The sequence below is a fragment of the Oncorhynchus mykiss genome, chromosome 1, assembly GCF_057628025.1.
Source record: "Oncorhynchus mykiss isolate SJ-2025 chromosome 1, ASM5762802v1, whole genome shotgun sequence".
NCBI classification, from domain to species: Eukaryota; Metazoa; Chordata; class Actinopteri; order Salmoniformes; family Salmonidae; genus Oncorhynchus; species Oncorhynchus mykiss.
The window spans coordinates 41,363,716-41,389,613 of NC_143022.1; the positions used below are offsets into that span (position 1 = coordinate 41,363,716).

Here is a 25,898-nt window from a genome sequence, read left to right on the forward strand (position 1 = left end):
GCAAGTTCCAGAATGCCTTGCGACAGGAATGAGAGAGATAACAAGCCAGTTATGTGCAGGTGAAAAGTGATTCAGCTGACTTTCCGCTAGCATCTTACCTGCATTGCTCTGTAGAATCTAAAGTTGTTTAAATGTAACGTGAACAAGTATTATTACTAAAAGAAGCATTCATATCAAACCCGACGTCCCGAGTCATTACTTTGAAGACAGTTAATCTAAAAGTCACATACACATGGTTAGCAGATGTTAATGCGAGTGTAGCGAAATGCTTGTGCTTCTAGTTCCGACAATGCAGTAATAACCAACGAGTAATCTAACCTAACAATTCCACAACTACTACCTTTACACTTGTGTGTATAAGGGATAAAGAATATGTACATAACGATATATGAATGAGTGATGGTACAGAACGGCAAAGGCAAGATGCAGTAGATGGTATCGAGTACAGTATATACATATGAGATGAGTAATGTAGGGTATGTAAACATAAAGTGACATAGTTTAAAGTGGCTAGTGATAAAAATTTTTACATCAATTTCCATCATTAAAGTGGCTGGAGTTGAGTCAGTATGTTGGCAGCAGCCACTCAATGTTAGTGGTGGCTGTTTAACAGTCTGATGGACATGAGATAGATGCTGTTTTTCAGTCTCTCGGTCCCTGCTTTGATGCACCTGTACTGACCTCGCTTTCTGGATGATAGCGGAGTAAACAGGCAGTGGCTCGGGTGGTTGTTGTCCTTGATGATCTTTATGGCCTTCCTGTGACATTGAGTGGTGTAGGTGTCCTGGAGGGCAGGTAGTTTGCCCCCGGTGATGCGTTGTGCAGACCTCACTACCCTCTGGAGAGCCTTACGGTTGTGGGCGGAGCAGTTGCCGTACCAGGCGGTGATACAGCCCGACAGGATGCTCTCGATTGTGCATCTGTAGAAGTTTGTGAGTGCTTTTGGTGACAAGCCAAATTTCTTCAGCCTCTTGAGGTTGAAGAGGCGCTGCTGCGCCTTCTTCACCACGCTGTCTGTGTGGGTGAACCAATTCAGTTTGTCTGTGATGTGTACGCCGAGGAACTTAAAACTTACTACTCTCTCCACTACTGACCCGTCGATGTGGATAGGGGGGTGTTCCCTCTGCTGTTTCCTGAAGTCCACAATCATCTCCTTTGTTTTGTTGACGTTGAATGTGAGGTTATTTTCCTGACACCACACTCCGAGGGCCCTCACCTCCTCCCTGTAGGCCGCCTCATCGTTGTTGGTAATCAAGCCTACCACTGTAGTGTTGTCCGCAAACTTGATGATTGAGTTGGAGGCGTGCATGGCCACGCAGTCGTGGGTGAACAGGGAGTACAGGAGAGGGCTCAGAACGCACCCTTGTGGGGCCCCAGTGTTGAGGATGAGCGGGTGGAGATGTTGTTACCTACCCTCACCACCTGGGGGCGGCCCGTCAGGAAGTCCAGCACCCAGTTGCACAGTTCGGGGTCGAGACCCATGGTCTCGAGCTTGATGACGAGTTTGGAGGGTACTATGGCGTTAAATGGCACATAATAACGGCACAACTGCCAGAGAATTGCCTAACATTTTTAAGTTCATCCCAGTGTTTCTTGCACAGAGATTTTGAGATCCTCTGTCCAATTTATCACTCAAACTTACCTGTCAGATTTATCTATAGTTATGCACATTCACAAACCGGATTTATCTACAATTATAAACTGTGTGGTTTGAGCCCTGAATGCTGATTGTTTGAAAGCTGTGGTATATCAGACTGTGTACCACAGGAAGGAGAAAAAACAATGTTTTAATATTCTAATTACGTTGGTAAACAGTTTATAATAGCTACAAGGCACCTAAGGGGTTTGTGGTATATGGCCAATATACCACGGCTAAAGGATATGTCTTAAGAACATCCAAATACCACACCTCCTCGGCCTTACTGCTTAATAATAGCAGTCAAAACAAGTTAAATCGACATCCATTGATGGAAAATAATCTGGAGAGTTTTTAATAATGTATCGTATCTTTTCTCTTGCGAAATTCTTAAACTCTTAATTATTTTGATGTTAAACTAAATTTTGCTTCTTAGCCTATGTCGTTAAAATTACGTCGATATTTAGCTCGATAACGTTATGGAAAAAGGGTTTGATGGATAAATGTGGCAACTCGTCTCACTTCAAAAAAATCGGCTAGATTTAGGGCACTTGTGAGCGGGTTTTCAGAGCTAACTTGTTAGACTTATTTTGCTAGTACCTGGCAACCCTGCCATCGCAGCGGGTGGTCAGAGAAGAAACTGAGACGAAGTTCAGGCTTTTTCTCTCGCGAGGAAGGACGCCGTTATCGAAATCCCTACAAACAACACGAGAATTCATCATTCACACGGTAATATAACCCAATCTAACACCGTACATACCCGGTGAGCCAGAAGTGGAGATACTGTATGCTTTGAACCTGCATTCAACATTTAATTTGGAGGATTATTAATATAAGATAAACCACATCATAAATTTACAACGCGGCCACGGATATGGGCATTGAGGCCTAGTGTACCATTGTATTGCGTGCTTGTTGTACTTGTGGTTAGCACGCTAGCTACCTCAAATGCGAATTATAAATGGTTAACGTTAGTTAGCTAGTTGAGTGTACCTTCTGCAATGGCAATTGTTTTTGCCCTGATATATTACATCTAAATACACAACTGTGACTCAATTTGTAGCCTCCTTTTTGTTGACGTTTTGTAAGATATAGCAGCATTCAGAAATGTTATTCCTTATTTACCATGCAAGTTAGCCCAGCTAGCTAAGTAGCCCACCTGCCGGGTAATGTCTGACATGTTAGCTAGTTTACTACTGTAATCATGGTTTGTCATGTAATAGCTTATCTTTCAGAATTTCTGCTGTTAAGAATACACATATACATGGATGAGTCTAGGCTTATCTAGAATGTAAACTAGACGGGCTAACTAGTGAGCTTCTTTACAACTCACTTGAATTGGCCTATATCAACGTTTCCCAAACTTACTGGGGGACCCCAAAGGCTGTACGTTTGTTGTTTAACCCTAGCAGTACACGGCTTATTCAAACAATCAAAGTTTGATCATTTGAATCGGCTTTATGAGGTTTCGAGGAGCGAGTTTGGGAAACGCTGGCCTAGATATAACTAGCTAGCTACATGCAAAGGTGGACAGTCGTGATTTAGGCTCAGGGACTTATTCAGTAACGTTACGTCGATTCTGTAGCAAAACCTTAAACGGAAGCAAACCGGGAGGGACCTACCTAAATTTGTCCAACAGAAACTCGAATTCGTTCCAAAACTGAACCGTTTGGACTAGTGATTACACCATAGGTTGTAGCTAGTTTAGAGTCAATATCAAGACCTAGAATATCTGCAACGTTATTGTTTAAAGTTAGGTTGTAAACATATTGTCAGCGAATGAAGACATGCTGTATCATTTGTACACAGTCGCCTGTTCGTTCAAGTACAGACATCTAGCTTTAATTGTAGTGCCATACCTCTGCCAACAAGATAATGACCATAATTAAGTGTAAATTGTTGATAAAGTAATTCATTTTCACACCCCTCCACGCAGTGGCATTCAAACCAAAATCCAGATATTTGCAAATGTATGTTTTGTATGTTTTGGAATATTTTTATTCTGTACAGGATACCTTCATTTCACTCTGTCATTTAGGTTAGTATTGTGGAGTGACTACAATGTTGTTCATTCATCCTCAGTTTAATCCTATCACAGCCATTAAACTCTTAACTGTTTTAATGTTACCATTGGCCTCATGGTGAAATCCCCGAATGGTTTCTTTCCTCTCCGGCAACAGAGTTTGAGAAGGACGCCTTTATTTTTCTACTGACTGGGTCTGTTGATACACCATCCAAAGTGTAATTAATTTCACAATGGTCAAAGGGATTTTCAATGTCTGCTTTCTTTTTTACCAATCTACCAATAGGTGCCCTTCCTTGCGAGGAATTGGAAACCTCACTGGTCTTTGTGGTTGAATCGGTGTTTGAAATCCACTCCTCGGGAGTGGGACCTTACATGTGTGAGGTACAGAGATGAGAAAAAAAAAAAAAAATGTTAACTGACTATTATTGCACACCAGTGGAGACTGGAACAGAACAAATGGAATAGTATCAAACAAACGGAAACCATGCGTTTGATGTATTTAATATAATTCCACTGATTTCCCTCCAGCCATTACCACAAGCATGTCCTCCCCAATGAAGGTGACACCAACCTCTTGTGTTGCACAGAGTGCAACTTGTCAAGCACATTTTTACTCCTGATATAATTTAGACTGCCGTAACAAAGGGGTTGAATATGTATTGACTCATGACACTTAAGCTTTTAATTTAATTTGTAAACATTTCTAAAAACACAATTCCACTTTATGGGGTATTGTGGGCCAGTAACACACTTGCTTCCATTCAGCCACAAGCATTAGTGAGGTCGGGCACTGATGTTGGGTGATTAGGCCAGGGTGGCGCACAATTGGCCCAGCATCGTTCAAGTAAGGGAAGGGTATGGCCGTGAGGGCTTTACCAGGCTCATTGCACTCTAGCGACTCCTTGTTGGGCCGGGCGCCTGCAGGCTGACTTCGGTCATCAGTTGACAGGGTAAGAGCGTCCAGTGTGTGTGCTCTGAACGCCCCCAGGGAGAAACACTCTGAATTTAAAAATGGACAATCTGACTCTGGCACTCCAGATTGAATTTAAGAACACACACAAAGTCTTACAATGTCTAGCTAGGAATTTGTTATGCTAGCAAGAGGCTGCATAGTAACAGCACCAACTTCAGGTAGAGAGGCGAAGCGTTAGTACGCTCAACTGAAAGGATACCGTTTACAGCGGGATGGGCAATTCCAGTCCTCGAGGGCCTGACTGGTGTCACAGTTTGCCCCAGCTAACACCTGACTCCAATAATCACCTAATCATGATCTTCAGTTTAGAATGCAATTTGATTAATCAGCTGTGTTTGCTAGGGATGAAGAAAAAGTGATACCAATCAGGCCCTCGAGGACTGGAGTTGCCCACCCATGGTTTACAGTATACTAAAATTAACTAATAGTATATAGTCATGAAGTATGTAGTGATTATTATTATTATTTGACCATGCTGGTCATTTATGAACATTTGAACATCTTGGCCATGTTCTGTTATAATCTCCACCCGGCACAGCCAGAAGAGGACTGGCCACCCCTCATAGCCTGGTTCCTCTCTAGGTTTCTTCCTAGGTTTTGGCCTTTTTCTAGGGAGTTTTTCCTAGCCACCGTCCCAGTCTCAGGTCTTTTGCAGACTCCATCAGGTTTTCTTCCAGAATGGTCCTGTATTTGGCTCCATCCATCTTCCCATCAATTTTAACCATCTTCCCTGTCCCTGCTGAAGAAAAGCAGGCCCAAACCATGATGCTGCCACCACCATGTTTGACAGTGGGGATGGTGTGTTCAGCTGTGCTGCTTTTACGCCAAACATAACGTTTTGCATTGTTGCCAAAAAGTTCAATTTTGGTTTCATCTGACCAGAGCACCTTCTTCCACATGTTTGGTGTGTCTCCCAGGTGGCTTGTGGCAAACTTTAAACAACACTTTTTATGGATATCTTTAAGAAATGGCTTTCTTCTTGCCACTCTTCCATAAAGGCCAGATTTGTGCAATATACGACTGATTGTTGTCCTATGGACAGAGTCTCCCACCTCAGCTGTAGATCTCTGCAGTTCATCCAGAGTGATCATGGGCCTCTTGTCTGCATCTCTGATCAGTCTTCTCCTTGTATGAGCTGAAAGTTTAGAGGGACGGCCAGGTCTTGGTAGATTTGCAGTGGTCTGATACTCCTTCCATTTCAATATTATCGCTTGCACAGTGCTCCTTGGGATGTTTAAAGCTTGGGAAATATTTTTGTATCCAAATCCAGCTTTAAACTTCTTCACAACAGTATCTCGGACCTGCCTGGTGTGTTCCTTGTTCTTCATGATGCTCTCTGCGCTTTTAACGGACCTCTGAGACTATCACAGTGCAGGTGCATTTATACGGAGACTTGATTACACACGGGTGGATTGTATTTATCATCATTAGTCATTTAGGTCAACATTGGATCATTCAGAGATCCTCACTGAACTTCTGGAGAGAGTTTGCTGCACTGAAAGTAAAGGGGCTGAATAATTTTGCATGCCCAATTTTTCAGTTTTTGATTTGTTAAAAAGGTTTGAAATATCCAATAAATGTCGTTCCACTTCATGATTGTGTCCCACTTGTTGTTGATTCTTCACAAAAAAATACAGTTTTATATCTTTATGTTTGAAGCCTGAAATGTGGCAAAAGTTCGCAAAGTTCAAGGGGGCCGAAAACTTTCGCAAGGCACTGTATGTGTCATGTGTCCAACTTTGCCTACTAATCATGGGATATTGTGTAGCAGCCTACAGTGGCGCAAACGGTCCACCTGTACCTTTATTGCAATAAGGTACTAAAGTAATACTACAGAAAATGTGGCAAAGAAATTAACTCTTATGTCCTGAATACAGCACGTTATGTTTGTGGCAATTCCAACACATTACTAAGTATCACTCTTCATATTTTCATGCAAGGTGGTGGGTGCATCATGTTATGGGTATGCTTGTCATCGGCAAAAGCCTAGAGGAAAAGCTGGTTCATTCTGCTTTCTTGAAAATGGCTGTTTAGCAATGATCAACAACTTGAAAGAGCTTTTGCAAATATTGTACAATCTAGGTGTGCAAAGCTCTAATAGACTAACATCATAATCAAACTGGCTCAGTGTGTGTGTGCTCCATCGTGCGCATGTTGAGTTTGTCTATCCCCACCAGACATGATCAGGACACGCAGGTTGAAATATCAAAACGAACTCTGAACCAACTATATCAATTTGGGGACAGGTTGAAACACATATGAAACATTCACATATGAAACATTCATGGACATATAATGTTATTGTTCACATACATGTGTTTAGCAGATGTTATGTAGCGAAATGCTTGTGTTTCTAGCTCCGACAGTGCAGTAATATCTAACAAGTATTATCTAACAATTTCACAACCTATACACAATACACACAAATCTAAGTAAAGGAATGTAATTAAGAATATATAAATATATGAACGAGCAATATCAGTGCGGCATAGACTAAGATACAGTAGAATAGTATAGAATACAGTGTATACATATGTTTATATACAGTGGGGCAAAAAAGTATGGTGCTTTGTGGTTTGCTTAATAGAAGGAATTTGAAATTATTTTGATACTTAGGTAGATTTGATCAATTACATGTACTTTTGATACTTAAGTATATTTAAAACTAAATACTTTTGGACTTTTACACAAGTAGTATTTTACTGGGTGACTTCACTTTTACCTGAGTCATTTTCTATTAACTTATCTGTACTTTTACTCAAGTATGACAATTGGGTACTTTTTCCACCACTGCCCTTAAGACACCCACATTAGGAAGCTTGCTCAACAAGAAGCCAATACTCTACCTGTTGTTATTATTAGCTCTATAACGAAGACACATTCAGGTAAAACTTCACACAGGGAATAGAGCAGGAAATAAATCAGACTCTTTCTCAGTTGTTTTCTCCTTAAATCTGGGGCCCTGTCCAGAGTCCAAGAGGAAAAAAATCAAGGACAATCAATAACATTTTGAATTCAACCTGAATTTCAAACAGGGTTAGGGTTGAGTGCCCTCTGGTGGAAGTCTGGTATTTTGACAAATGGAACCAGACAGTAACCACTTAATACTATTAACTACATTTGATTAACTGAGTTTATAGATATTTAATAATATTGACAACAAAATTTATACTTTTACTAGCTACAAGGCTAAGAGCTCATTCGTTTCTCAGTTGCAGAACATAGTTCAAGTAGTCAGTTCTTCAGTCATCTTATATCAACCTTGAGGTAATTTGCCTGTTATTTGCAGGTTAGAATATTGAAATGATGAGTTACGCATATTCAAACGCCATGTCAGGATTTGTGGCCCTCTAATCAAGCCTAGTAAATTCACATGACTCAACCAATATTGAAACAAATGTATCCCAGTGGTGTAGAGTGGTGATATGTGCCATACTAGTTAAGTGACTCATTCTTGAATTATGAGGTCCAGTTAAGCAAAAGGCACAGAACAAATCACATTTTAATTGTCACATGCTTTGTAAACAAGGTGTAGACTAACAGTGAAATGCTTACTTACGGGCCCTTCCCAACAATGCAGTACAATAAATAAATAATCATATTTTTTCTATTATTATTAACACAAGGAATAAATACACAAGAAGAGTTGACTATGCACATACACAAGATGCTCTCAATGGTGTAGGTGTATAGCTTTTTGAGGATCTGAGGGCACACGCCAAATCTTTTTAGCCTCCTGAAGAGTTGTTGCCGTGTCCTCTTTTAAAAAAATGTTTTAATTGCTTTATTTCCCTTTTTCTCCCCAATTTCGTGGTATCCAATTGGTAGTTGTTACAGTCTTGTCTCATCGCTGCAACTCCCGTACTGACTCGGGAGAGGCGAAGGTCGAGAGCCATGCGTCCTCCGAAACACAACCCGACCTAGCCGCACTGCTTCTTGACACAACGCACATCCAACCCAGAAGCCAGCCGCACCAATGTGTCGGAGGAAACACCATACACCTGGCGACCTGGTCAGCGTGCACTGCGCCTGGCCCGCCACAGGAGTTGCTGGTGCGCGATGAGACAAGGATATCCCTGCCACCCAAACGCTGGGCCAATTGTGCGTTGCTCCCTGGACCTCCCGGTCGCGACCGGCTGCGACAGAGCCTGGGCTCAAACCCAGAGTCTCTGGTGGCACAGCTAGCACTGCGATGCAGTGCCTTAGACCACTGCGCCACCCGGGAGGCCGCCGTGCCCTCTTCATGACTGTGTTGGTGTGTTTGGACCATAATAGATCCTTAGCGATGTGAACACTGAGGAACTTGAAGCTCTCAACCCGCTCAACCAGTTCGGCCCTCCGTTTCCTGTAGTCCACGATAAGCTCCTTTGTCTTGCCCACATTGAGGGAGAGGTCTTTGACCTCCTCCCTGTAGGCTGTCTCACAATCGTTAATGATCAGGCCCACCACCTTTATGTCATCGGCGAACTTGATGATGTTGTTGGAGTCGTGTGCGGCCATACAGTCATGGATGAACAGGGAGTACAGCAGGGGACAAAGCACGCACCCCAGAGGGGCCGCAGTGTTGAGGGTCAACGTGACGGATGGAGGCGGCCCGTCAGGAAGTCCAGGACCCAGTTGCAGAGGGAGGTATTCAGGGACTTAACTTAGTGATATCTTGGAGTGCATTATGGTGTTGAATACTGAGCTGTAGTCTATTAACAGCGTTATCAAATATGTGTTTATTTTGTCCAGGTGGGAAAGGACTGTGTGGAGTGCAATAGAGATTGTGTCGTCTGTGGCTCTGTTTGGGCATTAAGTGAATTGGAGTGGGTCCAGGGTTCTGGGATGATGGTGTTGATATGAGCCATAACCAGCCTTTCAAGGCTTTTCATGGCTACAGATGTGAGTGCTATGGGACGGAAGTAATTTTGACAGGTTACTTTGGTGTTCTTGGGCACAAGGACTATAGTGGTCTGCTTGAAACATGTAGCACAGATATCAGGTTTTCTTTTTAGAACAATCCCCTTTTTAAACTGTTTTATTTTCTTATTGCTGATTGTCATACATTCACTGACATTGGGATTGAAGAGCCAGAGATTGTCAAGGCTCTTTTTATTTGCAATAATGATGTTGTTTTGTGGTCCTCTCTGGCTATACAGGTCTGAATAATGTCAGAACAAGATTTGGAGGAGATAGTGCAGATAGCAGTGGAGGACTTGGGCCAGGGCGACCAGACTGGTAAGATCTATATTACAAAGTTCTGTCCAATCACCATAACTAGGGCCATGTGACCCGACAAGGAAAACCACAAGGGGGAAATTGCTGGCTCTCGATAAATGTCATGGTAGTACATCCAAAAATGTCTCTAGACATCCATTTGTCTGTATTGAAAAGGAAGGGTCACCACTAACTATTCATTGACTAATGGTGACGCTTCACTTCTGGCTTTAGATGTTTTATTTTAATGGTAGCTACTACCCATGTGGGTACATTAGCAACGGTCATCGAAATTGTTAAAAGGTTTTAAAAACAATTCTAATAAATTGAAAAGGGATTTTTACAATCTATCAGATATCGACAGAATAATAGCACATCATCTTTTTTACTGGCATGGACAAATAATGTTACACTAAATATCTGCGTGCACTATTTCTGAAAAGACTGAGTGCACACACAAATATTGAGATTTATAAACTGGCACATGCCATACATACACATGTTTCCTGTTATAAATCAGACCTGAATGAAAAACTGTGCACGCATTATAACTCTTCCTGAATAGTGCCCATCATTCACCTTTTATGGTGACAATAATGCTGTTTTTTGCTGTATACTTTGGAAGATTGGAATTAGGCCAAGACAGTATATCTAAAGGAAATATCAATGGCGAACTTGATCAAATGTCTTTGGTGGTGTTGGCCAAATATTTTTTTTGCAGTGACATTTGCTGTATCTGACCGTTTCAAATTGTTGTGGACCTGTAAACAGATTGTTTGAATTCAATAATGTTTTGCATTTACTTTCTCCTGAACCTAAATATGCTGCACTGCCCGAGATTTCTCAAACATGGTCTACTCTGAAAAAAATGAAAACAACAGTAGGCCTATTTACAGTAGTAGCCTATACACTTCAATGCAAAAGATCAACTGTCTATTCATCTGTTAAATTCTACTGTATGTTATAAACCGTGCTTTCTTTCGGATGCATAGAGCGACAATGTAAAATTATAATAATCTAATTGGCCCAATGAAATGAGAGATGCACATGGTCATTTGTTGTATTGCTATTTCGGGAATATGAACTCATGGCCAGAAAAGGTAGAATGGTTATGATATGCAGTACCAGTCAAAAGTTTGGACACACTTACTCATTAAGGGTTTTTCTTTATTTTTACATTTTAGAATAATAGTGAAGACATCAAAACTATGAAATAACACATAGAATCATGTAGTAACCAAAAAAGTCTTAATAATTTATATTCGTCAAAGTAGCCAAGTAGCCACAAAGTAGCCTTTACCTTGATGACAGTTTTGCACACTCTCGGTATTCTTTCAACCAGCTTCACCTGGAATGCTTTCCCAACACTCCCAAAGGAGTTTCCACATATGCTGAGCACTTGTTGGCTGCTTTTTCTTCATTCTGTGGTCCAACTCATCCCAAACCATCTCAATTGGGTTGAGGTCAGGTGATTGTGGAGGCCAGGTCATCTAATGCAGCACTCTATCACTCTCCTTCTTGCTCAAATAGCCCTTACACAGCCTGGAGGTGTGTTGGGTCATTGTCCTGTTGAAAAACAAATGATAGTCAAACCAGATGGGATGGCGGATCACTGCAGAATGCTGTGGTAGCCATCCTGATGAAGCTTACCTTGAATTCGAAATAAATCACTGATGGTGTCACCAGCAAAGCACCATCACACCACCTCCTCCATGCTTCACGGTGAGAACCACACATGCAGAGATAATCTGTTCACCTACTCTGCATCTCACAAAGACACGGCAGTTGGAACCAAAAATCTCAAATTTGCTCATCCGACCAAAGGACAGATTTCCACCGGTCTAATGTCCATTGCTCGAGTTTCTTGGCTCAAGCAAGTGTTTTTTTCTTTTTGGTGTCCTTTAGTAGTGGTTTCTCTGCAGCAATTTGACCATGAAGGCCTGATTCACACAGTGGTATCTGAACAGTTGATGTTGAGATGTCTGTTACTTGAACTCTGTGAAGCAATTATTTGGGCTGCAATCTGAGGTGCAGTTAACTCTAATGAATTTATCCTCTGCAGCAGAGGTAACTCTGGGTCTTCCTTTCCTGTGGCGGTTCTCATGAGAGCCAGTTTCATCATAGCGCTTGATGGTTTTTGAGATTTTCCGCATTGACTGACCTTCATGTCTTAAAGTAATGATGGACAGTCGTTTCTCTTTGCTTATTTGAACTGTTTTTGCCATAATATGGACTTGTTCTTTCACCAAATAGGGCTATCTTCTGTATACCACCCCTACCTTGTCACAACACAACTGATTGTCTCAAATGGATTAAGAAGGAAAGGAATTCCACAAATGAACTTTTAAGAAGGCAAACCTGTTAATTTAAACACATTCCAAGGGACTACCTCATGAAGCTGTTTGAGAAAAGGCCAAGAGTGTGCAAAGGTTTCATCAAGGCAAAGGATGGCTACTTTGATGAATCTCAAATATATTTGGACTTGTTTAACACTTTTTGGGTTATTTGATTCCATATGTGTTATTTAATAGTTGTGATGTATTCACTATTATTCTACAATGTAGAAAATAGTACACATTTAAGAAAAACCCTGGAATGAGTAGGTGTGTCCAAACCTTTGACTGGTACTGTATGTATTATGTTTAAAAATGAAATATTGTCTAGGCTACTCGATACATTTGACTTTACAGTTTTCAGACGTAGCCTACAAACGTCAATAGAAAAGGTGAACAGTCTGTTCAACCGTTAAACTGTGCTTCGGATCGGATTGTATAGAATGGTAGCCTATACAAACTTGTTGTAGGCCTATAAGCTATTTTGTGAGTATGAAACCATCACAGTCAGAAAAGGTGAGGAATTTATTCTGCAATGATCATGGAAATGAAATAAATAATTGGAAATAGATGTGTAATTATTTTAGAATGCAAAGATACTTTTGCTCTTCTCACTAACAGCAAATTATCTTATTATATTGAGCTACCTGTTTTTTTTGTTACAAATATGTCAAGATATAGTCCCCATTTGCACAAGGCTACCACTAGAAACTGTGCGTACGCATGGTCTAAAGGTGGCGGGAGGATAAGTACATTCTCTCATCAAGTTCAGTTTTTATACAGCCAATTTAATGCGTGAACTGGCGCATGAATGTTTTGGGGAATATTTTGTGTTTGCACAATGTTTATAAATGAGGCCCCATGTGTTTTTGCATATATGATTTAACATAAGGGTGGAACAGAGCAAGTGTTGCAGCCCCATCTGCCTTACCTGCTCTGTCTAGTATGCCTCATTAGTTACTGTTGTCACATTTTCTTGCATAATTGAACAAATGTGTCAGTAGCAGGATACACTCGGTTTAAAAAACAAAATCTATCTAAACATACTTTACATTGTTTGCGAGATCAAAGATAATATCACAATAATCCGTGTTCATTTTCGGAAGTTGCTTTCAAAATGAAAGCAATCAATCCAGTGACAGGTGGATTTTTGCACCCCTCAAACACAGGAAATGGATTGTTCAAAAAGACAAATCCTTAGGTGGGTGGGGTCTGTGCGCTGCTAGGGTACATTTGGATAAATCACTTCGAAAGAGCTACATACCAGCAGCAACAGTGCATATTTTTTGAATGATTGTGTGTGATGTGTTAGATGTGTTGGACAATCATGAAGATTCTGATGACAAGCCTGACAGGAAAAGGCCAAGGGTGGACAACAGCACCCAGGATGCATCTCTAAAGGTAGGTTACTTGTGGACTACTTCGGGGGTATATTGGATATGATATGCAGTTCTAAGCTGAGTCAGTCATGTGAGCATGTCAGTATGTTTGTCCTATGAAAATAAATCAAATTGCATTGATGTAGTGTTATGTTCCCAAACAAGAACTCCAAAAAACACAGCTCAACAGAAAAACGGAACAAAAAATGAGCCACTGACAACCAGTACAAAACAGGTGGGGTTTTAAAATGGGTTCTGAAAGGCATCTATGGGGGGGTGCCTACTGTCTGGGTGCTGGCCAAGTAAGCTCATGAGATTTGCCTTTATACGGAGAAAAAAAGAAAAAGAAAACCCACACCAACTTCGGTTAGAAAGTGAAAGTAAACATGGCAGAGGGATACATCCGAGGTGAGGATTTACAGATTTACTCCCGTGTACACCTGTGCCACACCTGAGGTTCGCCCCTACATATCGACCCCATGGCCGCGACACACATTCTCTTTCATTTTCTCAGCGGACGTCCATATGGTTTGAGGTAAAACATTTCTGAAGTTTGCTTGGTAAGTCACTGGTAAGTGAATTATACTCACTGGCTGTTTGCAGCCTGGAGAAGCTGGCCACATGCCTAGCACCTCCTCTTGAGTGCTCCATTCGCTGCACGCGTTTGATCTGTATCTTCCGCCCGTGGTTTGTCGTGCTTGTGTTTCACTAGCGTTACACTACGACTCCGTGTGCATCCATTAGTATGGTGGCTCTTGCTGCCACAAACTGTAATTCACCTTACACAACTTGCCCACTGGCTTGTTCTATGTGTGTGTTGTAAATTGCTTCAACATGCTGCTCCCGATGCCATAGGTGCAGGTTTTCTGCTAATTACCCTGTGGGCTTTTTGTCTTGTTCTTTCCCCTGCAGAGTGTAAGAGTATCGCGGTGGGCTTTCCACTACGTTGAGACTAACTTTGGAGTTCCTTAACGGAGTTACTCCATCATATGATGCTGTTTTTACTGTTTGCATATTAAAACCAGCTAGGTAAAATTGCAGTTGGTGTAAAACAAAAAACTAATAACCTTGTGTATGCACTGCCCCGTTTTGAGCCACGCGGAGAGGTCGGTGGAGCGCGGTGTGGTGTGGTGTTCTCAAACGCCTGCACCTGGCACGATTGGAGGCCATGCACAAGTGGGTCGGCCAGGCTCGGGCTCAGGCTGGGGACGAGCTCCATCCCTCAGGAGTAGTGTACCAGCGAGCTGTTAGTCCCACTCCTGGGCTCAGTATCCCTCCTAGGGAGCATAGCTGGAGCCACCGCAGGCATTGCCCATCTGCTGCCAGTCCTGGATGGGGCAGGAGTCGGACCTCTGGGACCACCTTAAACGGAGGGCGCATGCCCTGCATCAGGAGGTTGATAGCTTCGATGGCGATGACAGCTGTTCCCTGTTGACCAGTGATAGGCTGTTCCTGGGGGATGATGCTGGCACTGTTCACCACCGTGAGCGGGGCTACCTGGCTGACAGGCCATCAGAAGCCGGCAGTGGGGCTTCATTGCCCCCAGCGGCTCGAGAGGCTATGAGGAGCCTACTCCGGTAGCCACTGCACTGGACATCAAACTGGTGGACAGAGATTACTTTCCATCTGTCCCCATCTCAGTTCTTCGAGGCCTTGCAGGAGGACTGGGCCTCTGCCAGAGGGCTCTTCTGACTCACAGCAAAGACTGGACCATGGAGTTATGTTACGAGTCACTCGGCCTCCGGGAGTACCCGACCATGGATGCCATGATAACTCCCATGGTCCTCCCGGACTGGGAGATTATAGTGTGGAACCTGCGATTGAAGCCACGAGCCCCCCCAGAGTCTTTGATGCGGACTTGAAAGCCACATATGGGTCCCTCTGCTCTCCTGGCTGCCTTACCAATGTGGCCATGCTGCTGCAGGCCTACCTGCAGACTGTTGCCCTGGTTGCGGGGAGTTCCTCTGGGAAGCAATGGAGGTGTCTCGCCTGGTTTCCCTGCTCCAGAGTTGTCACTGGCCATGGCACAGGTGGTTACTTCCCGGCGCCATCTCTGGCTGGCCCAATCTGCCGTCTGCCAGCTGCTCTCCAGAGCCACTCTCCCCATTACCCCAGGGGTTGATAACTGATTCTGGACCTCAGCAACCTCAATGGGTACTTGAAGGTACTGAGATTCTACATGCTGTCCCCAGTCGTGTGTTGCAGGCCGTGTCCAGGGACCAGTGGTTGGTGATGCTGGACCTGAGGGATGCGTACCTCAAGGTTCCTGTTCACCCAGCTCATTGGCAGTACCTCAGATTCACTTTCGAAGGGACGGCTTACGAATTCATGGTTCTTCCCTTCGGCCTCTCCTTGGCACCCTGCACTTTCACAAAGTGCATGGACGATGTCCCTGGCACCTCTCACGTCCAGAGGATTGTTGATCCTCAATTACCTGGACGATTGGCTGATTTGTGTCCGGACCAAGACCCAGGTCCTGTCAGACTGAGACAGGCTCCTGACCTCCATCAGTGGGCTGGGTATTACTATAAATGACAAGAATTGTCTGCCTCCTGAGTGGCGCAGTGGTCTAAGGCACTGCATCGCAGTGCTAGCTGTACCACTAGAGATCCTGGTTTGAGTCCAGGCTCTGTCGCAGCCGGCCGCGTCCGGGAGACCCATGGGGCAGTGCAAAATTTACCCAGCGTTGTCCGGGTTAGGGGTGGGATTAGGGGTGGGTTTGGCCGGCAGGGATGTTCTTGTCCCATTGCACTCTAGTGACTCCTGTGGTGGGCCGGGCGCAATGCACGCTGACACGGTTGCCAGATGTACGGTGTTTCCACTGACACATTGGTGCGACTGGCTTCCGGTTTAAGCGGGCATTGTGTCAAGAAGCAGTGTGGCTTGGCTGGGTTGTGTTTCGGAGGACGCACGGCTCTCGACCTTCACCTCTCCCAAGTCCGTACAGGAGTTGCAGCGATGAGACAAGACTGTAACTACCAATTGGATACCATAAAATTGAGTAGGTAAAGGGGTTGAAGTTTAAAAAAAAAGTGGCCTTCTTTGACATGGAACTGGACTCAGTCCTCATGAGAGCACGCCTGCCCACCAGAAGGGTTCAGGCGATCTTATCTTGTTTCGACCACTTTCGGCAGGGGCGGGTGGTATCCACCCTGATCTGCCATCGCCTGTTGGGCTTGCTGACGGCGGCCTCGTTGCTGATTCCCCTGGGCCTGCTCCATCTCCGGCCTCTTCAGTAGTGGTTCAACTCCCACCGGCTGCACCCAAAGCGCCACCGTCACCGCCAGCTGCGGGTGACCATGCAGTTCCTCAAGGTGTTGTTGAGGTGGCGCTGTCGCTCCTTTCTCTCAGGTGGGGTGGAGATGCTGAGGATGTGTCACTGAGAGCTCGTCAGCACAGATGCCTCCCAGATTGGCTGGGGAGGTGTGACCAAGGGCAGGTCGGCCAGCGGCTATGGTGAGAGAGTCCTGGACGCTGGGCTATCAAAGCAGAGGCTCTCTCACTGGATCGTGACACGATAGCATACCGCCTGGCTGGCAGGCCAGTGCTGGGATCTGTGCTGGCACATTCAACACGAGGTGTGGCTGCGTCCTGGGCTCTACTGAGAGGTGTACCCCTCACTGATATCTGTGCTGTGTCCAGCTGGGATGCCTCTTGCACCTTTGCTAGGTACTATCGGGTAAATGTGGCACCTCCCTCTGCAGTTGGTACAGCTGTCCTGGGCGTCGCCTCCCCTTCCGGGACCCCCCTTCCACATTGACGGCCCCTGCGTCTCGGTCCCGCACTGGGACTTCGCTGCTGGCTGGCCAGGTCCCTCTAGCACCGACTAAATCTGGTACGGGCATACCAAAATATTGGAGTGATCCAATATAGTTAAACATAACCAATGTTCCCTATGTAACCACGGTTATGTGAGCTATATGGATCACTCCAATCCTCTACGGTGCTAGAGGTGCGTCAAAAATTATGTAGAGAATGTGAGTTGCGGCCATTGGGTCTATATATAGGGGCGGACCCCAGCTGTGATACAGGTGTACACTGGAGTAAATCTGTAAAGCCTCACCTCAGATGTATCCCCCCGCTGCGGATTGATACCAATATATTGGAGTGATCCATACATTTCACATAACCGTGGTTATATTTGTCACCTTCGTTGTGATGCCAGCTGCAGAGAAGTATTTAGGATTACAATATTGTACTGCGGATGCGTTACAGGGGGTGTTGAATGGTAGTGTTCTGTCCTCCCAGGATGTCGGCCTGGGGTAAGATTAGATGGTGTTAAAGTAGTGCAATGGTGGTGTTTTTAATGACGGTTAATAGTTGGTTGGGTTATTCTTATTATTTTTTTCCATTTTCCCTTTCATATCACCAAGTGTAATAGATTGTACAGTAGGTGGTGGCATGCAGCTTTAACTTTTGTTTGCGGACCGCCATAATACTATAGAAGAAGAACGAAAACCGAAGTTTGTAAGAATAGGTCTACTGTAGTGCTTAGTCTCTAAGCTCATTGTAAAGAAGGGAACTTACTTCATCCACCACCAATGTGTAACATGCATTTACACACACACACACACACACACACACACACACACACACACACACACACACACACTTAACTTTCTCTCACTCTCACTCTTTACCTATTCTGCTCTCCAGACCTTGTTGTACTCCATCAGCCAAACGATCTGCCAGCGTCTGGACAACATGGAGGCCAAGTTGCAGCTGGTAGAGGTGACGTGCCGGACCCTGGAGAAGAAGCTGGATGCCGTGGTCAACAAGAACCAGGCACCCATCCAGGTCCCTATGGTGGCCGGCTCCCCTCTAGGTGCCACCCAGACCTGGAACAAAGTGCGCTGGTGAGTTGAAGTGTGGCCCCGGGTCCATATTCATTAGGGTATATTGTAGCAGGCCATTTTGGCACGACAAACAAAAATGAGAGTTTCTTATTTCTTATGTTCAGGTAGTCTTTTCTGTCTCTGTCTGTTTTCTTCTGGTGCCTAATGAATACAACCTGGTTAGGACTGGGGATCATGGTGGGATATAATTCGGGGACTGGTCAGGGTGAGATGAGGACTTGGAGACAAAGGGTGATACACTGGAGGATGTTGACACTTGTTGACTTGTACTTTGACGGGTGAGGGAGTACTCATTCCCTTACAAGTGAGTGCTTAAGTAGAATGCGCCTTTTCCCATGAACACAATTTGACACTGGAGCCTGTTTAGGTATTTGACACAGAAGAATTCCCTGTCTGCCCCTGCAGTGTTGTTCCGCAGACCAATGTCATAGTGAGCCAAGACCGACCGAAGGGTCAGGAGGAGTCAGTAACTCGAGGGGCAGATTCACTGGAGAACCTCCTTAGCAAGTGAGTGACTGACACCTGTTTTTTTAGAATCGCATATAGAACAAATACTGTTGTGCATGAAACTGTGATCTAAAGTCTGATCTACACAGAACCGTCGTAACACGGTGGTCCTATGAAACCTGCAGAGTTTAGTGACTCAAACAGAACACGGTGGAATGCAGTTTGGCTCGGCCCATGGGTCCCTGTGTTGATACCTCGCTCTAACTAAGCCTCTGTTTGTTCCATCAGCACAGTGGGCGGGCGGAGGCAGAACACGTTCCTGGTGAAGGTGCCGGCGCCGGAGGACAGCCAGGAGGAACAGGAGAGCGGTTCAGAGGCCAGCGACTCGGTGTCCAACAGTGGCCAGGCCAACAACTCCCAGAGCACCCAGAACGTCACCCTCATCACCCTCAACTCCGAGGGTACGACCCTGTCGGAGCGTGCACACATGATACATGCATGCACATACACAAACCTTCACAGAAAACCATAAACATGCACACACAGAGAAACTCAGAAACCACAGATACACACACACACACACACACACACACACACACATGTCCCAAACATGGTTTGAAGTGTGCATTGTAAAGAAAAAGCCTCTTGATCTATTCATCCCTGTCACCATTTTGTGAATCGGGCTGAAGTCTTCTTAGTTAGACAGTTACATCAACACATTTGAACTCAAATGCAGCTGGACTTTGATTTGTGGATGTGATCTGTTGCCTGGCACTTCTTAACACCCAAATACTACCACCTGTGTTCGTGTATAATGGTGCTGTGTTGACGTTTCAGTCTGTATCATTACCAGTGTAGACATCTGTTGTAGCTAGTGTCTCACACAGACTGTTTTTAAGTCTCCTAGGATGGTCTCACTCTGTCGAGTCAGCGGCTTTCCCAGTGGTCACTGACACGCCTGAGGAGAGGAAATGTTTTTCTGATTGAGCAAAGTCTCTCACTCTGCAGCTCATGCTGTTGTTTTTGTTGTTTGGGCTGTTTTGAGTGGTTTCTGGAAGGTCCTTGGTTAGCTTCAAAGACGTTCCATGCATACATATTCATTTATTTGCAGCTGCAAGTTTCCATGGCGACGTGTCTTTGTCGGTGTTAGCTGGAGGGCACCATGTGGTTTTCAAAGGGTGTGCGTGTGTGTGAGATCCTTCCACTTTTTTTATTTATTTATTTTTATTTGACTAGGCAAGTCAGTTAAGAACAAATTCTCCACACCTCTCAAAAGCTTGGGGTCACTTAAAAATGTCCTTGTTTTTGAAAGATCTTTTTTTTTTTTTGCCCATTTAAAATACCATCAAATTGATCGGAAATACAGTGTAGACATGGTTAATGTTGTAAATGACTATTGTAGCTGGAAATGGCTGATTTAAAAAAAAATTGAATATCTATGTAGGCGTACAGAGGCCCATTATCATGTTCCAATGGCACATTGTGTTAGCAAACCAAGTTTATAATTTGAAAAGGCTAATTGATCATTAGAAAACCCTTTTGCAATTATGTTAGCACAGCTGAAAACAGTCGTGCTGATTTAAAGAAGCAATAAAACGGGCCTTATTTAGACTAGTTGAGTATCTGGGGCATCCGCATTTGTGGGTTCGATTACTGTCTCAAAATGTCCAGAAACAAAGGCTTTCTTTTGAAACTCGTCAGTCTATTCTTGTTCTGAGAAATGAAGGCTATTCCATGCGAGAAATTACCAAGAAACTGAAGATCTGGTACAACACTGTACTACTTCCTTCACAGAACAGTGCAAACTGGCTCTAACAGAATAGAAAGAGGATTGGGAGGTCCCGGTGCACAACTGAGCAAGAGGACAAGTACATTAGTGTCTAGTTTGAGAAACCGACACCTCAGAAGTCCTTAACTTCAGCTTCATTAAATAGTACCCGCCAAACACCAGTCTCAACGTCAACAGTGAAGAGGTGACTCCGGGATGCCTGCCTTCTAGGCAGAGTTGCAAAGAAAAAGCCATATCTCAGACTGGCCAATAAAAATAAAATATTAAGATGGGCAAAAGAACACAGATGCTGGACAGAGGAAGATTGGAAAAAAGTGTTACGGACCGAGAAATCTAAGTTTGAGGTGTTCGGATCACAAAGAAGAACATTCGTGAGACATAGAAAAAATTAAAAGATGCTGGAGGAGTGCTTGACGCCATCTGTCAAGCATGGTGGAGGCAATGTGATGGTCTGGGGGTGCTTTGGTGCTGGTGGGAGATTTGTACAGGGTAAAAGGGATCTTGAAAAGGGAAGGCTATCACTCCATTTTGCAATGCCATGCCATACCCTGTGGACGGCGCTTACTTGCAGCCAATTTCCTCCTACAACAGGACAATAACCCAAAGCACAGCTCCAAACTATGCAATAACTATTTAGGGAAGAAGCAGTCAGCTGGTATTCTCTCTCTAATGGAGTGGCCAGCACAGTTACCGGATTTCAACCCTATTAAGCTGTTGTGGGAGCAGCTGGCCCGTGTGGTACGTAAGAAGGGCCCATAAAGCCAATCCAACAAGTGGGTAGTGCTTCAGGAAGCATGGGGTGAAATCTCTTCAGATTACCTCAACAAATTGACAACTAGAATGCCAAAGGTCTGCAAGGCTGTAATTGCTGCAAATGGAGGATTCTTTGATGAAAGCAAAGTTTGAAGGACCATTATTATTTCAATAAAAATAATTATTTATAACCTTGTCAACATCTTGACTATTTCCTATTCATTTTGCAACTCATTCCATGTATGTGTTCATGGAAAACAAGGACATTTCTAAGTGACCCCAAACTTTTGAACAGTAGTGTATATACACTGAGAGGTACAAAACATTAAGAACACCTTCCTAATATTGAGTTCCATCCCCCACTTATCCCTCATAAAATCCTCAATTCATCGGGGCATGGGACTCTACAAGGTGTCAATAGCATTCCACAGGTGTGTTGGCCCATGTTGACTCCAATGCCTCAACAGTTGTGTCAAGTTGACAGGATGTCCTTTGGGTGGTGGACCATTCTTGATACCCTGATGAAGACAGCTTGTCTGTCGGAACGTTGGACATAAATATTTTTGCATCTGAGCTCCTAGTGTGCGGCTCTGCTTTATTTTTTTAAGTGTTCCACTCTGCTAGCCAGCACCTCGCCTAAATAGGTGTGGACCATTCTTGATACACACGGGAAACTATTAAGTGTAAAAAAACCTAGCAGTGTTGCAGTTCTTGACACAAACCGGTGTGCCTGGCACCTACTACTATACCCTGTTCAAAGGCTCTTAAATCTTGCCCATTCACCCTCTGAATGGCACACCTATACAATCCATGTCTCAATTGTCTCAAAATCCTTCTTTAACCTGTCTCCTCCCCTTCATCTACACTGATTTTTGAAGTGGATTTAACAGACGACATCAACAAGGGATCATGGCGTTCGCCTGGTCGGTCTATGTCATGGAAAGAGCATAATGTTTTTTTTTACACTCTGTGTAGATAGATCTAGCTATCCCATAGGAAGTGTGTTGTTCCTTGTTGAACTCTGTAATGCCCCAGGGAGATTCCTATTGTTAGAGAATGTATAATAACCTCTAGAGCTGTGTGTTGATGTACTCCTGATGGTCTCCACAAGGCTGTGCTGTGGTATCAGCAGTAGCAGAGATGGTGAAGGTCTAGGCTTATTTTAATTTAATTTTGTATATATATTTACATTTTTTACCAAGTATGTATTTGCTTTGTCATATTTTTGTTAGGGGCGGTTACACGTACATTATTGATGTCAATTTACACTTAATTTATACCTCTATGTATCTATCTGTAGGCTGCCACAAAATACATTCATACAGAGAAAGATCCTATTGATCACACAGGATTGTGTAATAATAAAATTGGTATGTAAAGCGAAACAAAACGTGGTGTAGGCCTTCCTGTGAAGTATTTTTGCTCTCTGTGTGTGTTTGCTTATGTGCATGTGTGTTACTGTGTCTATACATATACATATTCATTAAAACATTAAGCCCAAAAACCTTCACACATGAAAAGGTGTTAGAGCTATTGCTGCTTCACACAAATATGTCTTATAGACACCGACCTACAAATACACTACGTGACCAAAAGTATGTATTTGATTTGTATTTATTAAGGATCCCCATTAGCTGCTGCCAAGTCCTTGACGGCAGCTACTCTTCCTGTGGTCCTGCAACATTAAGGCATTTATATACAATTTCAAATATTGCATGACATTTCATAACATTTTCCACAACACATTGTGTTCCCTCAGGCCACTGCTCTACTACCACGTGTATATAAAAAATGAATGTGTACGTGTGTGTAGAGTGCGTGTCTTATCATGTGTAAGCGTGTGCCTGTGTCTCTTCACGGTCCTTGCTGTTCCATAAGGTGTCTTTGTACTGCTTGCATCAGTTACCTGATGAGGAATAGAGTTCCATGTGGTCATGTCTCTATGTAGTACTGTGCGCCTCCCAAAGTCTGTTCTTGATTTCGGTAGTGAAGAGATCTTTGGTGGCATGTCTTGTGGGGTATTCGTGCGTGTCCGAGCTGTGTGCTAGTAGTTTAAACAGACAGCTCGGTACATACAGCTTGTCTACCCTCCTAAAAAAACAAGTAGTGATGAAGTCTATCTCTCCTCCACTTTGAGCCATGAGAGATTTACATCCATATTATTAATATTAGCTCTCCGTGTACATTCTAAGGGCCAGCTGTGCTGCCCTGTTCTGAGCCAATTGTAATCTCTCTTTGTGGCACCTGACCATAGGACTGAACATTAGTCCAGGTGTGACAAAACCAGGACCTGCCTTTTTGATAGTGTTGTTGAGAAGGCAGAGCAACAGGTTTACTGTTATGTGGACACCTGCTCTCATTCCAAAATCATGGACATTAATATGGAGTTGGTCCCCCCTTTGCTGCTATAACAGCCTCCACTCTTCTGAGAAGGCTTTCCACTAGATGTTGGAACATTTCTGCAGGGACTTGCTTCCATTCAGCTACGAGCATTAGTGAGATTGGGCACTAATGTTGGGCGAATAGGCTTGGCTTGCAGTCGGCGTTCCAATTCATCCCAAAGGTGTTCGATGGGGTTAAGGTCAGGACTCCAGTCCAGTTCTTCCACACCGATCTCAACAAACCACATCTGTATGGACCTGGCTTCGTGAAACAGGGAAGGGCCTTCCCCAAACTGTTGCCACAAAGTTGGAAGCACAAAATCGTCTAGAATGTCATTGTATGTTTTAGCGTAAAACGGTCCCAGACCATTATTCCTCCTCCACCAAACTTTACAGTTGGCACTATGTATTGGGGCAGGTGGCGTTCTCCTGGCATCCGCCAAACCCAGATTCATCTGTTGGACTGCAAAATGGTGAAGCGTAATTCATCACTCCAGAGAACTTGTTTCCACTGCTCCAATGGTCCAATGGTGGTGAGCTTTGCACCACTCCAGCCGACGCTTGGCATTGCGCATAGTGATCTTAGGCTTGTGTGCGGCTGCTTGGCCATGGAAAGCCATTTCATGAAGCTCCCGACGAACAGTTCTTGTGCTTACGTTGGTTCCAGAGGCAGTTTGGGACTCGGTAGTGAGTGTTGCAACCAAGGACAGACAATTTTTACGCACTTCAGCACTCTGTGTTCCCGTTCTGGGAGCTTGTGTGGCCTAACACTTTGCGGCTGAGCTGTTGTTGCTCCTAGACAATTCCACTTCAAAATAACAGCACTTATAGTTGACTGGGGCAGCTCTAACAGGGCAGACATTTGATGAACTAATTTGAAGGGCTGTCCACATACTTTTGTTTATATAGTTTTGTGGGTTATACCGAGTAGTTTTGTGGGTTATACCGAGTCGTTTTGTGGGTTATACCTAGTAGTTTTGGGGGTTATACGCAGAGTAGTTTTGGGGGTTATACCTAGTAGTTTTGGGGGTTATACGCAGAGTAGTTTTGGGGGTTATACCTTTTGTCACTGCACCCACACACCCACTTAACTCCCCCTTTCACCTCTCTTTATAGACGACTACCCAGCTGGTACGTGGCTTGGCGACGAGAACAATGCAGAGATGCGTGTGCGTTGCCCAGTGTTGCCGGGCGACATGCTCCACCTCAGCACCAACTGCCGCACAGCGGAGAAGATGGCGCTGACACTGCTGGACTACCTTTTCCACCGCGAAGTGCAGGCAATGTCCAACCTGTCAGGACAGGGCAAGCACGGCAAGAAGCAGCTGGACCCGCTCATGATCTACGGCGTACGCTGTGAGTCACGCACACCAACCCACTCACTCACACGCTTGACATGGCACCAGTTGCCAGTGACTATTTGATCAATCTTTCCCCATAGATGTATCATAGGGAGGGCTCAATCCCTTCACCCTCTAGCACTTAGGTTATCCTTTGACCCTGTCATCAACCACTTGTCACAACAGCCACACCCTCAACTCCAAATACTCCTGTGTTACCTGTTAAGATAGCACTGACCCATGTTGTAGTGTAGCTCCAGTTCCATCCAGTGTGACCTGAATCTCTCTGCATTCCCCAGGCAGGTTAGAACAACACATGCATTCATGCATAACACATTTTACAACATACCAAACACCAATTGACAAGCACATGTAGGTCGGAGTGTTCATGATGGGGCCATAGCTAATGCGCTGACCCCTTTGATTCCTAATTAAGCTTAAATGGGTAATGAGGGAAGCTGGAGGGAATCCAGGGGAGGGGAGCCAGGGGAGGCTGGCCGTGGTAGAGGAGTATTTATTGGGACTAGTCGTGTGTGTGTGTGTGTGGTGAGGGATTTGGACTCTGTCTCCCCACATCTATTACTGTCTGTTGATCGCAGGAGTGGCGGAGTGTGTTGGTGTGTGTGTCCGTGCACTTGTGTGATGCAGTTGTTTTGTGTGTGTCTTTGTGTAATTCAGGTGTGTGTTTATGCAGTTCAGGTATGGTGTGTGTATGTGTACCTGTGTGTGGAGACAGATTTGGGCTGACACTGAGGTATGTGGGGGCTGGAGCAGGGCCAGGTGACT

General features: G+C 44.3%; 1 protein-coding gene across 1 annotated transcript in view; it reads left to right on the forward strand.

The window, feature by feature from the left end:
- The first annotated feature begins 2,250 nt into the window (after window positions 1–2,250).
- The window catches only part of LOC110522607 (protein BANP), a 70,694-nt gene continuing 47,046 nt past the window's right edge, over window positions 2,251–25,898 (forward strand). The window contains exons 1-7 of the mRNA XM_021601072.3: window positions 2,251–2,365; window positions 9,777–9,855; window positions 13,480–13,568; window positions 18,203–18,402; window positions 18,808–18,909; window positions 19,138–19,310; window positions 24,889–25,128. Of these exons, the coding sequence (XP_021456747.3) occupies window positions 9,786–9,855; window positions 13,480–13,568; window positions 18,203–18,402; window positions 18,808–18,909; window positions 19,138–19,310; window positions 24,889–25,128 (874 nt within the window). The 5' untranslated portion in view covers window positions 2,251–2,365; window positions 9,777–9,785. The remainder of the gene's footprint in view (window positions 2,366–9,776; window positions 9,856–13,479; window positions 13,569–18,202; window positions 18,403–18,807; window positions 18,910–19,137; window positions 19,311–24,888; window positions 25,129–25,898) is intronic.